The 16,830-nt window shown below is 37.5% G+C and overlaps 1 protein-coding gene across 1 annotated transcript; it reads left to right on the top strand.

The window, feature by feature from the left end:
- The first annotated feature begins 4,307 nt into the window (after window positions 1-4,307).
- Window positions 4,308-16,301, top strand: LOC116289322 (calpain-9-like). Its single transcript, XM_089024254.1, has 18 exons — window positions 4,308-4,497; window positions 4,825-5,150; window positions 5,761-5,932; window positions 6,143-6,232; window positions 6,320-6,420; window positions 9,210-9,287; window positions 9,388-9,576; window positions 10,312-10,444; window positions 10,708-10,925; window positions 11,394-11,433; window positions 11,518-11,592; window positions 12,207-12,264; window positions 12,911-12,947; window positions 14,157-14,178; window positions 14,804-14,872; window positions 15,124-15,202; window positions 15,392-15,508; window positions 15,905-16,301. Exons 1-18 carry the CDS (start codon window positions 4,330-4,332, stop codon window positions 16,129-16,131), a joined length of 2,199 nt encoding a protein of 732 aa, XP_088880380.1. The 5' UTR covers window positions 4,308-4,329; the 3' UTR covers window positions 16,132-16,301.
- The last annotated feature ends 529 nt before the right edge of the window (window positions 16,302-16,830 follow it).

Genomic DNA, 16,830 nt, shown 5'->3' with positions numbered 1-16,830 from the left:
GGTTACACAAAACGGTTTACAAACAAGACGCATTGCCAACAGCCTTGTAGGTCAATTTACATATTTGACACTATAGTTTCGCAGAAAATAGTGAACATTAGCTACACCTTGTATCCTTGTATCCTTTTATTTGCCAAATTAGTGGAACATTTCTTCATCAAGTTAAAGTAATGTCTTAGTATTCTCATTATTAGTAGTAGAAGTTACACAAAACGGTTTACAAACAAGACGCATTACCAATAGCCTTGTAGGTCAATTTACATAATTGACACTAGTTTCGCAGAAGATAGTGAACATTAGCTACACCTTGTATCCGGTCCTTAATTTAACTATCAGATCTCTTCCTTATTATTCACGCGTTTTCCATAATGCCATTCTATGAAACTCTTATACACCACCTGCCCTAGAAACTAAACTTAAACATTCAGTTTTTTCTAGATACTTTCATTTTGAAAGAATGTTTACTGTATTATTTTTTCCCGAGCTAACGGCTCGACTTCCATCGATTCTCGAGCACCATTCAACATTCAATAGTCACGGAAAACAGGAAAAACGCGCTTAAACACAGCTAGCCGTTGCTGTTTATAACGAGCATATCATGAAATTCAAACAAAGCCATGGATTTGTCTAGAAAGGTCTTAGCCGTTTTGGTCATATATGCATGATATGTTTACATTTATTCGTCCCATGTTGACATAATGTCCTAAAGAGTTTTTAAGTATGAGGCCAATATATGAAAAGCGATATCTTATATACTCACTCACACACACTGCGCAGACTAGTAGACCCACCAGGGACAGGGAACACAGAACGAACGTGGTAAACACCATAGTGAGTCCAATACCGTGCGCAGTGATACACAAATTACACACGCGCGTAAAATACATTGTCAAACTCATTATGTCATGAGGAAAACACAACAGAAATCACGACCGTGAAGAGTGTTGTAAATCTGATACAAAATTGTGTTCATTTGCATAAACTTTAAGTTGGATTTTCTTGGCCAGATTCACTTTAATTTTGAAAATTTTAGTGAAACACAAAGAAACTAACCTAGACGTTTGACAAGGAATCTACAGTATTCGTGTCCGTGTTGTATCCGATATACAAACTCTTGGGTACGCCTCGAGTTATACAACAAGGCCACTCATAAATATAAATATACATATTCCTTTTGTTTAAAACGTTAAGTCGAGGCCGTTGAATCAAAATTAAAAAATTAAAGATACTCTTTAGCACTTAGCTGTACTTTAATTTCCTTAAAACTTAAATGTAATACTTTATCATTATACTTTAGCCTATTGGATTTTCCGGTTAAGACTCTTATTTTACACACATCTTATTTAACAATTACTAATAAAAATAATAATATAATAATTAGTTATTCGATTTTCATGATTATTTTTTTAACCTGAGTTTTTCGAAATTTCCTATCATTCGAAAATTAACCTGAGTTATTCGAATTTTCGTATGCGATTTTTACTCTTTAATTAAAGTCTCTTAAACAACAGATACTTTATGTTTTAAAAAGTGAGATTACCTATTGATGATTTTCAACCATTCCCAAGAGAATTAAATAACAAAAGACACGACGGCCATGTTGGAGGAAATAACAAAAGAATTCATTGATAATTTTTTGTTAAGTTCCTCCAACATGGCCGCCGTGAAAATATTTTCATCGTCTCCGCCTCCATGTTTACAAAACAGTGCAAAATTCCGCCCGAGTGGGGTGGAGAGGGAAGATTATGGTACTTTCTGTGAAAAATCGCCGCAATAATTTCGAGCATGTTCGAATTCGCTGCGACTATCGCGCGAGTATCGACGCCAGAATCGCAGGCCGTTTACACGGTTGAATTTAGCATGCAACTCGGTCGCGACGAGCGTCGCACTGCAAAATTTGCTAGTGTAAACGGGCCTTAATACAAAAATGAGTCCAAAAACAAGCGCTCAATGTGTGAACAGAAGGCCTATCCGGTATACTTTTTGAGCCGAAACGATAGCCTGCAAAGCAGGCGTTCTTGTGGGTTTGGGGAAAACCGTGGTTTTGTGGGAGCTTAAGAACGAGCGAAAACCGAAACCGAGCAAAAAAGAAGTTAGGTCCCATTTTTTTCGCGGGCCTTCGGTCGAAACAGGAACCCCAAAACCCCGATTCTTCCTCAAACCCATCATTAAAACTCATCGTAGTGATAAGTTTGGCATGAGAGCCAGGTACGAGGAAGGAGTGGTCGCCCCTTCGCAGAGGTGACCATGGCAACCGGGCCACAGTCCAGCGCTCACATTCATAATACTTTCTCGCCAGGAGATGTTCACACAACGACGGTCAAATGCAAATGAAGCGTAATGAAACTTTTAACCCACAATGCTTCACGCGACTTGATCACCCTCCTCTGCGTCATACCTTAAGAGGTGGAGATACTTACCATGACACCCTAGTCCTCTGACTGAGAGGTGGGGGGGGGGGGGGGGGGAGACATGAAATATTATTTGCCGCTTGCTCAAACAACAACACAATGACAAAGCTGCCACACTGCAAACCCTGCCAATACCCCTGAACCAAAGGGGTCCCCCCCCCCCACGCTGTTCGGTGGTTAACCGCTGACCGATTAGACTCGGTTTTAACTTTGCCTAAATTACATTCAGGCTTAAAAAGAACGACTGCTCTGCAGGCTACCGCAACGATTGCTATCCGGTATAGTGTGAACATAGCCTAACACATCACTATAGTAAAGTCCATTTGGCACCTTTTTGACATGCACATGGCATATAGCGACAACTATATACCTTAACATCAGGATCAACGATATATTGTAAACAAAAATAAAATTTTTTATGAACATGGATTGACTATTCTATTTCCAAAAACTTGTGAATAAATTACTAATAAACATATATTTCAATCGAAAGTTTCTTCAACTCGAAAAGGATATAGGTTTCAAGTTGATAGACGAATGTAAATATCAATCAATCTTTGGTTTATTTGAAATAAAGGGATTAAATGGACATTGTTTAGTTCAAAAAAACTAATGAATGTTTAAAAGAAACCTCGCATAAATTGGTGAGTTAGTATTTAAAGCATTTGGTACAGTAATCGAGCTAGTACACTACTTTCACGTGGGAATTTAGATTTTAAAAGGACGTTTTTCAAAACATCGTGGAAAAATAGGTCAAGACAGCGCTACCACAGTGAAGACAAGATTATTCAAGGCAAGTAATTCTTTAGTATTATATGTTTAGAAACTTTTGATTAAGCAATAAGTACACTAACTAAACCTACCGAAACCCATTAACTAAACCCTGAACTTATTACAATACGAAAAGTTTAACTAGAAAGTTTAATTTGAATTTATGCTTGCCATATCTGAACCATTTCGGCTAAATCAACCAAGAACAATCAAGATATATTTCCAATATCGACTCAGAGGATATAAATTAATTTCCCCCATTGAAACCAGATACTGTCATCACTGAACTGCTTTATCTATCGAGTAATACTGCAATTTTCATAAACATGCGAACTCTGTCTTTGTCTCGGAGCTGTGCGCTGGAATTTGGTATTTCGCTGCCTGCAGTCAAAAATATGAAAGATACCGACTGATTAGGTTTGATTGACGGCAGCAAAAATAATTTCAGCGTGCAGCTCGCAGACACAGTCTTCGCATGTTTATGAAAATCGCAGTAAACAGAAAATATGGTGTTTTAAAACAAGGCATTATTGCCAACTGGTAGCCCTAAAACATTTCGAAATAATACAAGTGCCAAACCGTCGATGAATAAGGCTCCCAATGTGTGGGTGCCCTCGACCTTTCAAAGGTTTTTTGGGGGTTAAATAAAGCTTAAACAATTCAAAAAAATCTCATTCATCGAACTAATCCCCTACATGACATATTGACGAAGTATTTTCGTTTTGTTGCATGATATATAATAGGATCTAAAATGATATATAATAGGATCTAAAATCGTTTTAGACCTTTTCATTTGACTTGGGGCCAGTGACAAACGTTTTGGCAAAAATTTGACCTTGTTTGCTTAAGTTTTTGTAATTTTGTTGATGTTTAGGTGTTTTTGCCTCTAATTTATCAGCCAAACTTTAAGTCTTTCTGCCTTTCTTTTGCCAAAACAAACATTCAAGAAATAGAATATATTAAAAGAATATTGGAAAGTTTTAAGAGAACTTTGTTACCTTTTTCCTCTCATTCCATATCAATAAAAGGCGTTTGGGAAGCGCTTTTCTCCAGTTTCATTGTACGAAACCTCAGGATCCTGTACCAACTTTATTCTGCATTATTTCCTCGCAGGCTGAGCTCCTTTGAAGTTCAGGGTACAAAGAAGATGTCTAACCGTTCAACGCGATCCAGAAACCAAGACAAAGCTGCTTCTCTCAAAAGACAGCTACTGAATTCTCGACAACTTTTCGAAGATAAGGAATTTCCTCCTAATGAAAGAAGTCTTGCTTTTAGTAGAAGAGAAACAAGAAGACTGGTTTGGAAACGACCTCAAGTAAGCATGTTAAATTTGTACCTCGATTCATAGCTTTTAAACCGGAAGGATTTTTCAAAGAAAGAAAGTTGACAAATAAAACGCAGGCGAATAAAATAAACTGATACTTTGTCTTCGTCATCGCTTCGGGTCCCAGAAAATTCGAACTTCCGGATACGATTTCTTTCCGAAAATTTGGGCGGGAAAGGAAACTCGCGGCTCGACTTTATTTTTCGCGCCAAAAAGGAAAAAAAAAAAACCAAGCCGGAAGTTAAATAACCAGAAGCACTTCCACAAGCAGGTCTTTAATTCCGGTCAAACTTATTTACTCCTACTTTTTTATTTCAGGAAATTAGTAAATCCCCAAACTTCTTTTCTCAAGGAGTCGAAATATCCGATGTCGCTCAAGGAACAATTCGTAATTGCTGGTTTGTGGCTGCTTTGGCAGATCTAACCATGAATCCTTCCCTCTTTGACCAAGTCTGTCCGAGAAACCAGTCGTTTGAGAAGGGTTCGTACTGTGGCTTCTTCCACTTTAATTTCTGGCGTTTTGGCGAATGGAAGGAAGTAATCATTGACGATTATTTGCCGACTTTAAATGGAAGATTATACTTCACTCATTCAAGTGATTCTAATGAGTTTTGGAGTGCACTTCTTGAAAAAGCTTATGCGAAGTAAGTACGAATCTGCAAACTGAGTTCTCAGCATCATCATACTCAGAGCTTGTGATTTTTCTAGCCTTCTTGTCTTCGCCAAAGCAACATTGGGTACTGTACAGATCCAATAATAGTTAGAATGAGTGTCACCAATGCTTTTTTCCCCTTGTTTGTATGTTGTTATTATTTTTGATTGTCGATTCTTGTGGTGGACAAATTTGGTCGTAATAATTTCCCATTTCAGACTATGTGTCATTTTCCCAGTTAAAAATCAATAGCTGGCAAACTACCGAAGGAATAATTACATCTTTACTATGGGCGTAAGGATTCCGAATTTCAGTCCACAAGTCATTCCCTAGAGTATCATTTCTTTGTTTGACGGTTTTGCATGAGAAGACACATGAATATGGATGCAACTCAAACAAAGAATCTTATTCTCAAGAGAATAACACGTGGTCTGAAATAAAAAAACATTACGCTTGAGCTAAAGAGGTCTAGCATACTCAAGGGAATGACATGTGGTCTCAGATGATAAAACATTATACCCAAGCTAAATCGGTATGTATGGAATGGATATAGATTAAAAGTCTTAACAAGGTGAAGGTCAACCAATGGATTTTCTCCCTAGGGTGTGTGGATCATACGAGGCAATGGGTCTTGGACGAATCAGCGAAGCGCTGCAAGACTTTACTGGTGGTGTAATAGAGATTATAGATGTTAATGAACAAAACCGGCCGAATCTGTTTAATATCATATCAAAAGCTCATGAAAGACAATCTCTGATGGGATGCAGCATTGAGGTAATTAGTTTGATAATGATGTGATGACGATGATGATGATGTTGACGAAATGACGGTATGATTAAGATGATGACGATGATGATGATATTAATGATATTGATGATGATAATGATGATAATTGTGTTGATGATGATGATGATGCTACGATGGTTATGACGATGATACTATTATTGATTATGATGATGATGTTGTCGTTTGTGTCTCTTCCAGTCACAAAGCCTCTCCAATTCAGGCGTTGAAGGTTACCTTGACAACGGGCTTATAACTAAGCATGCTTACTCCATCACTGGAGTGACCAAGGTATTACAAATCAATAAGAAAATGGCTAAATTTAACAGTTTATATTTCTTGGCTTTATAGTAAAAAGCTGTGGTCTATTGTTTTCAGGTTTCTTTAACCTGTATTCGAGGAAGACCGGATGTAGAACTGCTACGGATAAGAAACCCCCATGCTAATGAAGCTGAATGGAAGGGAGCCTGGTCAGACAGGTTGGTGTTTTAAATGAATGAAAAGATGGAGGAAATGGAATGGGAAATGAGCAATGAGAGATGGATGGATGGATGGATGGATGGATGGATGGATGGATGGATGGATGGATGGATGGATGGATGGATGGATGGATAATAATAATAATAATAATAATAATCTTTATTTAAGCACGGTAACTCTATCAATATCAAGATAAAAAACTTAATGTTGCTCTACCTAGAGGCCGTAAAAACTATATTAACAAATGATAATCATGTAAAATATACAAATGCTACACTGATACAATAAATATACAATTGAAATAAGATAATAGGTTAATTAGATATATTTCATAGAACTAAAACGATTAAATATTAGTTGTCATCAGTGCAAAACCTATAGCTTTTTATTTTCTTTTTAAATACTTTTAAGGATCGTTCTTCTTTTAATGACTGAGGCAGAGAATTCCAAAGCCAGGCTCCAGTAAAAGCAAAACTATTTCTGAAATAGTCAGTTCTGGCTTTTGGAATTTGTAAATTTTTAGAAGAACGCCTTAAGTTGTAAGATTGAGTACCAATCTGGCTGGAAAACATATCTTTTAAATAAGATGGGACGATATCATTGACGATTTTGAACATCATAATGGCCTTTTGTTGCAGTCTTTGTTCATTTAAAGGTATCCATTTGAGTTCATTAAAAATTTGACTCGTTCGTACGCTTAAATACGGTGCGCCAGTAATTATACGGGCTGCACGGTTTTGTAGTTTTTGTAACTTGCTAGTTAAAGTTTCGTCGATACTGTCCCAAACTAAACAGCAATAGTTAAAGTAAGGCTCAATTATGTTCTTATAGATTTTGATTAGATAGGGCCTACTTAAGATTGGCTTAATTTTCTTTAACGTGCTTAGGTTACATGCAATCTTCTTTTTAATGTGCTCAACATGAGAACGCCAAGTCAGATTTTCATCAATATAGACGCCGAGACATTTTGTTTCTTTAGATCGTTTTAACGCGGTACCGTCTATAGTCAGACATAAGTCTGTGTCATCTAAAGTAGAAATTCTTTGACGGGAACCAATTAACATAAATTCTGACTTTACAGCATTCAAAGTGAGTTTGTTGGCACAGAGCCAATAAGCTACATGTTCTAAGTCGATATCCATTTGATTATTCAGGTTATTAATTCCACAGTCAGAAAATGATAAAGTCGTATCATCAGCATAAAGCCTAGTTGTACTATAGTCGAGGCAACGCGGTAGATCATTAATGTAGATTAAAAAGAGAACTGGGCCCAAAATTGTCCCCTGAGGTATACCAAAAGAGATGGGACGGGCTTCGGAAAGTACTGCATTGATTGAACACTGTTGCGATCTGCCAGTCAAATATGACTGAAACCACTGTCGGACTGTGGCGTTAAACCCATAATATTCTAGTTTTGCTAACAATATACTATGATCAACGGTGTCAAATGCCTTCTTAAGGTCTAAAAATATCACACCATTGATCATTTTCCTGTCTATATTGAAGTACCATTCATTTGTTAGATCTAAAAGCGCAGTTAAAGTTGAGTGATAAGGTCTAAAGCCCGACTGATGGGTATCTAGTAAATTATGTTCGTCAAGATATGAAATCAGCTGCTCACAGATTAGTTTTTCAAAAAGGCGGGAGATAGCAGAAGTAACTGAAATAGGTCTATAGTTGCCTGGGTCATCTTGTTCACCAGATTTAAAAATGGGGGTGACTTTAGCCACTTTCCATTCCGACGGAAAAATATTTGTTTTAATCGAAAGGTTAAAAAGGGTAGTTAATGAATTACAGATATGAGGAGCCGCTGCTTTTAGAATAATATTTGGAATTTTATCAAGACCAGTTGCTTTAGCAGTATTAATACCTTGCAGAAGCTCAAGTACTCTAGAGGAATCGATCAAACGAAAAGTAAACACATGGTCTACTTTTTTAACATAATCAGCGAAATTTACATTACTGGCACGTTTAGAATTTATTTCTGAAGCTAATTTACCGGCAATTTCTGTGAAATAAGTGTTAAGGACATTTGCTACATCCTTTGGATTAGTAACAGTATTTTGCACAGTCTGCCTAATTTCGCTGATTTCAACATTTTGTGATCTCTTGCCCCTGAGATTATTTATTGTCTTCCAAGTTTTCTTGGTGTCACGAGAGTGTTTTTCAATTTGATCTTGATAAAATTTCCTTTTCGTCTTAGTAACTAATTGATTAACAAAATTCCTCATCTTTCTATACTTAGACCAGTCTTCTGGGTCATTAGACTTCGTGGCCTTTTTCTTTAGGAAGTCCCTGTTATGCATTTCCTGTTTAACATTAGCATTTATCCAGGGAGAGGGTTTGTTGCGCACTTTTATCAACCTAGTGGGAGCGTGCTTATCAATAGTTTTTAAGAAGATTTTTTTCCAGCTTGCCCATGCTTCGTCCACGTTTTTTAGTTGGTCGAAGAGTGGCCAAACAGTGTTTTTAAGGTCATTTTCAAAGTCTTCACAGTCAAATTTTTTTAAATTTCTCGTTTCAATAATGGATGGATGGATGGATGGATGTATGGATGGATGGATGGATGGATGGATGGATGGATGGATGGATGGATGGATGGATGGATGGATGGATGGATGGATGGATGGATGGATAGACAATGAACCGATAAATGGATAGACAATGAACCGATAAATGGATAGACAATGAACCGATAAATGGATAGACAATGAACCGATAAATGGATAGAAGGAAGGAAGAAAACGGATGATATGTAATAAAATATATAATTAATCATCATCTTTAGGTCTTCTGAGTGGAGCATGCTGTCGTCCAAAGAAAGAGAACGATTGAAACTAAACTTTGATGATGATGGAGAATTCTGGTAAGGCACTCAGTACTACTTAATCCACCCAACAAACCCAATGCCCCTTGGCTGGTCTCACAAGATCTCAAATATCATTATTATCATTGTATTTATCAAGGATGTCAGCTGGTGATTTTTCAAGGAACTTTTCTCGCCTTGAGATTTGCATGCTGACTCCAGACTCCATACTTGACAATGAGAAAAAACAGTGGCAGATGAAAAAAGAAACTGGTCGATGGCAGAAAGGAGTCAGTGCTGGAGGTTGTAGGAATTTTATTGAAACGTTCCACACAAACCCTCAGTTCAGGTAAATACAGCCATTTCAAAACGTTTTGGTGAAGGTTACGAGTTGCATACCAAGCCCGAAATGCACTATGGGTGTCGTGGGTGCATTCAGCAAAAGGTCACAACAATATGGAATTCTTTCAAACTTTAAAAATTAATATTTATATCAAATCTAAAATGTTTTTGAAAATGATACAAATTTTCGACTCCAAAACTGTGTCTTCATCAGGTATGTTAGTAAATCATGACCATATATCGCCAAAACACTAATATCTTCCGTGGTCTGCACGTTTCCCCCCGGCATATTTTCTTCTGCGTTGACATTATTTACTTGTGATCCCAGATACATTTCAGTCATGGTTTCCAACACAACCTTCACCAACGTACGCTTTGAAGAAATACCTGCATAAGAAAAATCAATTTTTTCTTCATTTCAACAGATCACACTTTCGGCCTTTGAACCTCATTAGGCAACTAAGATCTTTATGCCAGCCTATAGTTACGATCTTTAGTATTCTTTGTTTGTAAATCGAGTCGTCGCAGCCATGTTGGTGATATTTATCAAAAGATTTCCACCAACATGTCCTTTGACTTACTTAGTTTGACAACGCATCAAGCTAATTATTATTCTAATGCTTTTACCACTCCTCTGGGTGGACGGCTTGCCTAAAATGTTTTGCAGCCCAATTGATTAGGCGGCCAATAGATCGAATTAGAACTTAGAAGTTTTTGTATTTGTTTATATATTGCAATCCAGAATAAAGCTTCAAGACCCCGATGATAATGGTGGTGAATTCACTTGCTCTATCGTGGTTTCTCTCATGCGAGTCGACCATAAAATCCGTAGCAACATAACGACACGCCCAGCTATAGGATTTGCTGTTTATGAGGTGAGTGAGTAATTCAAAGCGATATCAAAGTCGCTCTGTAGTGGCGTTCATCTTGAGACACGCCGTGTTCCTCCCATTTTTCTCTTTCCCATTTTCCACTTCCTTTTCCCCTTCCCTTTCATATTTTTTCGCTCCCCTATCCTCCTTCATTCAACTTGTCATATTCGAAAGGATATGAGAAAAGATGTCATTCCAACGATGACATTATCTGATTTTTCCTGTCTTCATTTCTTGACTTTCTTGACCTTTACATTTTTTCGTAGATCCCATCGGAAGATCAACATCACGACCGCTTCGACCGAGAGTTCTTCCAGCATAATAAAGCGGTTGCTATGACAACGTCATTTAGCAAGTTGCGCGATATCACATGTCGCTATAATTTCTCTCCTGGTGATTACCTCATAGTACCATCAACCTTCGAGAGAAACCAAGACCTTGAATTTTTGCTCAGAATATTTTCCGAGAAACGACATGAAGCCAGGTGAATTTTGGCGTGGTGTGGTGAGGTGTGGTGAGGTGCTATATGGTGTTATGTAGTGTAGTGTGATTGTGCGTGTAGTGTGGTGTGGTGTGGTGTGGTGTGGTGTGGTGTGGTGTGGTGTGGTGTGGTGTGGTTTGGTTGGTGTGATGTGGTTTGGGGTGGTGTTTTGCGCAGTATAGTGTGACGTATGGTGTTGTGCAGCCTAGTGTGATGCGAGGAGTGGTATGGCAATGTTGTGAGGTTATTGCGGTGCGGCGTGGTATAATCTTGTGGTACTCTGTGGTATGATGAGGTGCGATGAGTGCGGTTCGTATAGTATGATATGGTATATGAACGTGTGTTATAGAGCGTTGGGGTGCGGCATTGTATGATGAGATAAGCTGCTGTGTGCCGTGCCGTGCCGTGCGATGGTGCACGTGAGAGCCATTACTTGATATATAGAAGTCATCATAATTTTTTATTTCACAGGGAAATTGATCAGCCGACTAAGATGAACTTTGTTCCAAAGGTACAAATAATAAAACTTTAATTTTACATTAGTCCTCTTATTTTATTCAGTTTTGTTGTTGTTTTTTGTTTCGTCGTGTCGTAGGTCGTAATAACGCAACAAGATGCCAGTCAGATTGATACCCAGTTTTGGGATGACTTCCATCGAGCTGCGGGAGAGGTAGGGGCTGTTCGATTTATTTCGAGGAAGAAATTTTTTGTCGAATTTTCAAGTTTTGAAAGGGTATAGACAATCTTTATACTCACCAAAGACATGCTCAACCTCTAAAATTTGATTTAAGCTTCTAAATTCTGAATTTTTGAGAATTTTTTCATTTTGGAAAATCTGGAACCGTATCGATTGGATTGGACTGGACGTCGGACCGTGGATCGCAAAAACGTTTTTACGCCGAATTTGCGACGTTTTTCCTGTAATTTTGATCTTAATATTCATTACTAGTGATTCGATGCGGACGGAAATTTTGCACAAAAAATTTTTATTCATTTTTGTTGTTGTTGTTGTTGTTGTTGTTGTTGTTGTCATAATTGGAAATTATATTTTTTGGTTCTTAAATCGCAGACTTTTGTTTCTTGTCTGGCCATCCACCAACAGTCAAAGATTTTCATGCGTTACCAAGGTCTATTAAATATGGTGAAGACGCATTGATGCATGTTTTCTGAGGTTTACGGTTTCCACTTGTCGTTGAATGAATGTAGACATTCAAACACCTTTAGACCACCATTTGTGCTTGTATGAGATTAACGATTGTTGATATGATTGTTTCTTTATTTAAGGACGGGGAAGTTGATCAATATGAGCTGCAAGATATCCTATCTAGAACATACAGACAAGGTAAAATAGACCTTTTTGCCTTAGGCGCATTGTTTTCTCATTTCAGGCCACATTCGAATTCCCTGGAGTATCATTTATTTGTTTAACGGTTGTGCACGAGAAGACAAGGCAGAAAAACGACAAGCCCGCTACTTTCGCGATTTTTTTATTTAACTGAAATTAATACTCCAAATTTTTAAGTGTTTCACTTGTGACGAAATTTTGTCGAATTAGAGTAAATCTACTTATCATTAATCACGAAAATGTCAGTTTTTCTGCTGATCAAAATATCACCTCTCCCAAAGTACACGGCTTCATATCTCAAATACGCATTCAATAAATTTTGGTCGCATTTTAAATTTTGTTATTTGGCTCCAAAAGAACGTGTTTACAAAATATTGAGCTTAAAACGTAAAGCTGTGCTTATGGCGAAAGGCCAAAAACCGTTTTTCTGCTCTATCGCACGAGAAGACACATGAATATGAATACCACTCAAACAAAGATTTTTATTTTCAATAGAATGACTATAGGGAACTTTGGCTGATGAAGTATAAAAACATTACACCCAGGCAAAGATATAAGCTTAAGAGTCCATTTTAATGAACAAACTTCTGAAATCCATAACTATTGTATTTTGACTTTCTTCTGTTTGTTTTTATCTCTGTAGAGCTCAACAACAATCAATTTTGCCTGGAGGCTTGCAGGTAATGTCATTCATAACTGTTAGTATAATATTAATAACATTGCTAATCTTAATCCTCACTGCATACTCATTACCGAGTCACGGGAATCAAGATATGGAAGGTGACCGCGACTGCTGGCAATGAGCATGCGAATAGAATGCGATGCGTCGTCAACCGCCACCAGGGGAGGTGGGTGGGGTGAATCTTCTACTCTCTCCTTAGGCAGCTTCCGACGGAATGATTCAAGGATCTGGGTGTGGTGTTTATATATGCAGGGGTCGCAAAGCATTACACCTGCACTGCGCAAACTCCAATGTCCATATATAGGGGGTTGCTAAATTCCTACGTGACACGCCAATTATGCTGTGAGAATAGTAGGGTAAATGGACACGAGCGAAAAACGTCTGCGCATGCGCGATGCTATTTGTAAAAATATGTAAATTTGACTTTCAAACATGTCTGAAAAATTGAACTCACAAAATACCAAAACTTTATTGTCTATGCTTGAAACTTAAGGCTAATTCTTTCACATTAAGTTTGTTAATACAATATCTTGGTCTTTCAAAAGTATACTTGCGAAAATTTTGGTATACTCGGAGAAAACAAACATTTATTTTATCACTCCAACTCTTCTAAATTCTAAGAAAACGTGCTGAAATGCACGCATGCGCAAGTGTCGTGTAGTGCAAGTTCTCTAGTGTCGGGTAAATGTACATGAAGATAAATTGATCCTTGTGTCAAGGACTTGATTTCCCGTGCGGTGTTGCGCGCAAGTACGAAATCGGCCTTTGTCTAGTGACGCGTTTACGCGGAGCAATTTCCACTGCAACTTGTCTGCAGACAAGTTGCAACGGAGACGCAATGGTTGCCAAAAGTAGGAATGAATTCTATGAATTTTTGCAACGATTGCTGCAATTTGACTCGCAACATTTTTTTTTCAAATTGCGCTGTAGGTAACACGCTGCAATGCTCCATGCAACTTGTGTCGCAATTTCGTTCCGATACACTGAGTTGCAGATAAAATTGCTCCGTGTAATCGCGCCTTTAATCTGCTGCGCGCATGGATAATGAAAGGACTGGATTGAAAACTTCTGGTCAAGCGAGCTTCGAGCGCGCTGATTGGGCAATACTACCTTATTTCATTATCCATGCTGATCATCATCATCATCATGATCATCAACATCATGATCATCATTAGTATTATTATTAATGCTCATGCTATTTTTTCAGGAGCATGATCTCCATGTTCGACGTATCCTTTTATAATTTACTCTATTAAAGATAGTCAACACCCATGCATCAATAGGTCAACAACCCCCACCCTCCCCCTCTACACCTGTCGTGAGATTTTATTAATATTAATCTATTAATCTACTGGAGATAAAGCCGCAAAGGGATGGCAGCCATGTTGGTGTATACAAATTCCAATTCCATCTGTGAGAAAGACGTGAACGGGCTTTGATCAGCCTAGTGGTTGTTTCAGATTCCAAAGCCGAAGTTTTTCAATAACTTCTTACGGCTAATATAGCTATTCACCAATTGCAACATGGCGGCCATGACGTCACATGATAACAAGAATAGACTTAAGTGATTTCTATAGCGTAATTCACAGAATAGACCTCTTACCTTGGGCGCATTGCATACCACGTGTAATTCCCTAGAGTATCATTTCTTTGTTTAACAGCTGCGAATATGGATATGGATACTACTCAAGCAAAGCATCTTATTCTCGAGAGAATGACACGTGGTCTGAAATGGCAAAAACATTACGCCCAAGGTAAAGAAGTCTATTCCAAGCGGAACGAGTTCGTGACCAGACTTGGTTAAACAATGAATATAAAATGAACTTGTTTGGCTGACTTAACTCAGATTTCTAGACGGATCGATCTGGTGCCCTGGGTTATAACGAATTTCGTGCTTTAAGAATACTTTTGTTCAAATGGGAGGTAACTATATCCAAGAATCTTTCGTTTTATCAATCTAGAATATTTTGAGATGGACCTACTGCTCACTCACTCTTTCCACGTGCCGTTCCCTTGAATCTAATCGACATTTATTTATCTCCTCAAGCGGTACGTACCGATCGGTGACATAACACATAATACTCGAGGGAATAGACTTGGAGGGGATGTCTGTACTTAATAAATTTATTCTATAAAAAAAATGGCATTTTTTCAAGAATTCTAAATATCTACAGAAACAGTTTCATACGTATGACAGAGATGACAGCGGAGATATGAATTTCTTTGAGCTTCGTAACGCTTTGAAAGGCCTTGGTGAGTTTCTTTGACTTTCTATCCTTTTGTATTTTCCATTTTTGTGGAATCTGGCCTGCGTTTCTTCTGGTCACTTTCCTCCTGTGCTGCTGACCAATTGCAAGCTCAAAAAACAAAATGGCGTTTTCCCGCCAATTTCCCGCGCATGCGCAGAACATTTTAAACCAGTGCCCAATATTTCTTTTTTAGGGTATCAGTTGAGCAACGCAGCTCTCAGTTCTGTAGTTCTTCGCTACCACAACAAGAAGGGAACGATCTCGTTCGACACCTTCATACAAATAGTAGTACGAGTAATTGTTATGTTTGGTAAGGAATAATATCTTTTAATATCAAGTATGCATTGTTTACTCTTTCTCCCTTTTGGCAAATATTGATTGTTCCAAAAAAAAATGTATCATTGAAATTAACTTCACTGGATAGTCTGTATGTAACATAGATTATAAGTTTTAGTACCCAATTCAAGACTTGAATATAGAGTTTCGCGCGCTGTGATAGGTCTAGTGACCAGTTATTATGAGACGATATTCATTGACATCTGTGCGGAAGTAAAATCGCCAAAGCGGAAGCAATAACGATGTTTTTCAGTATCCTGAGTTTCGTCTTTTCTCCGAAATTCAAGTCTAAAATTAGCCTTAGACTATTCGTTGATAATCACTGACTGATCATTAGCTTGATGCATTTACATATTTGATTTTATTACAGACACGTTTCAAAAGAACAGCACAGATACCAGGTCCCCCAAGAAAGCAACTTTCACATTGGATCAAGTAAATCGGGATACTCCCAATTTACATTATTTTGATCGTCCACTTTGGCCTCCCCTTCCCTCTCGTCCCCAGTTCCCTCATCCTCCTCCGCGACCAGAAAGAATCAAGACGCTGCTGAACCAATGGCGGCGCTTAATTAATCTAGTGCCTATCATTTTATAACGCTATACCTTCAAGGTCCAATTAACTGAACGAAATTTTCTCGCACCTACATTTTCTCAAAGTCGTACAAAACCTTTTCTAAAAAAATTCGCGTTCACTTATTTTGTTTGCACTATATATCAACTTGATAGTAATACCTTTGTCTCTGACTTAAAATGGTATTAACTAAATACTACTCTAAATGTATAACTTTTTATAAACTTTTTTCTCATTTAGTTTATCGATGCAACACTGACAGTATGACGTAGTGTTCACGTGATACCTGCATGGATCGGTCGCTATAGCAACAAGAATAGGTCCGGGATGGAAAATATGACAGATAACAGAAGATGACAAGTTCTATGTAAATCAAGTGTTGGTTATTTGTTGGGAAATATGCATTTCAATTAATCTGTGATTTAAAGGATTTTGTTATATCTGTGAAATCTTTTTGGTTGAGAATTTATTGAATTATTGGTACTCAATGGTTTAAGAATTATTATTTTAAAATATTTTTTTACTAGTAATACTTTTTCTTTTGTTATTTAAAAAACAATTTATCACTATTGTTATTCTTATAATTTTTATTACCATGTGTTCAAAAATCTAAAATACCTTTAAGATATTTTGAATGCAAAAAAGAATCAATAAGTAAAAATGGGAAATGAAATTTGGAAAATGATAATTAAACGGGAATGGGATCTAATCATTTTTTCTTCA

The sequence above is a fragment of the Actinia tenebrosa genome, unplaced genomic scaffold (assembly GCF_029948245.1).
Source record: "Actinia tenebrosa isolate PJP-AT-01 unplaced genomic scaffold, QUT_ActTen_1.0 PGA_scaffold8__29_contigs__length_14323225, whole genome shotgun sequence".
In the NCBI taxonomy this organism is placed as follows: Eukaryota; Metazoa; Cnidaria; class Anthozoa; order Actiniaria; family Actiniidae; genus Actinia; species Actinia tenebrosa.
Note: the sequence above shows the minus strand (reverse complement) of the source record. Positions and strands in the feature narration are given on the sequence as shown.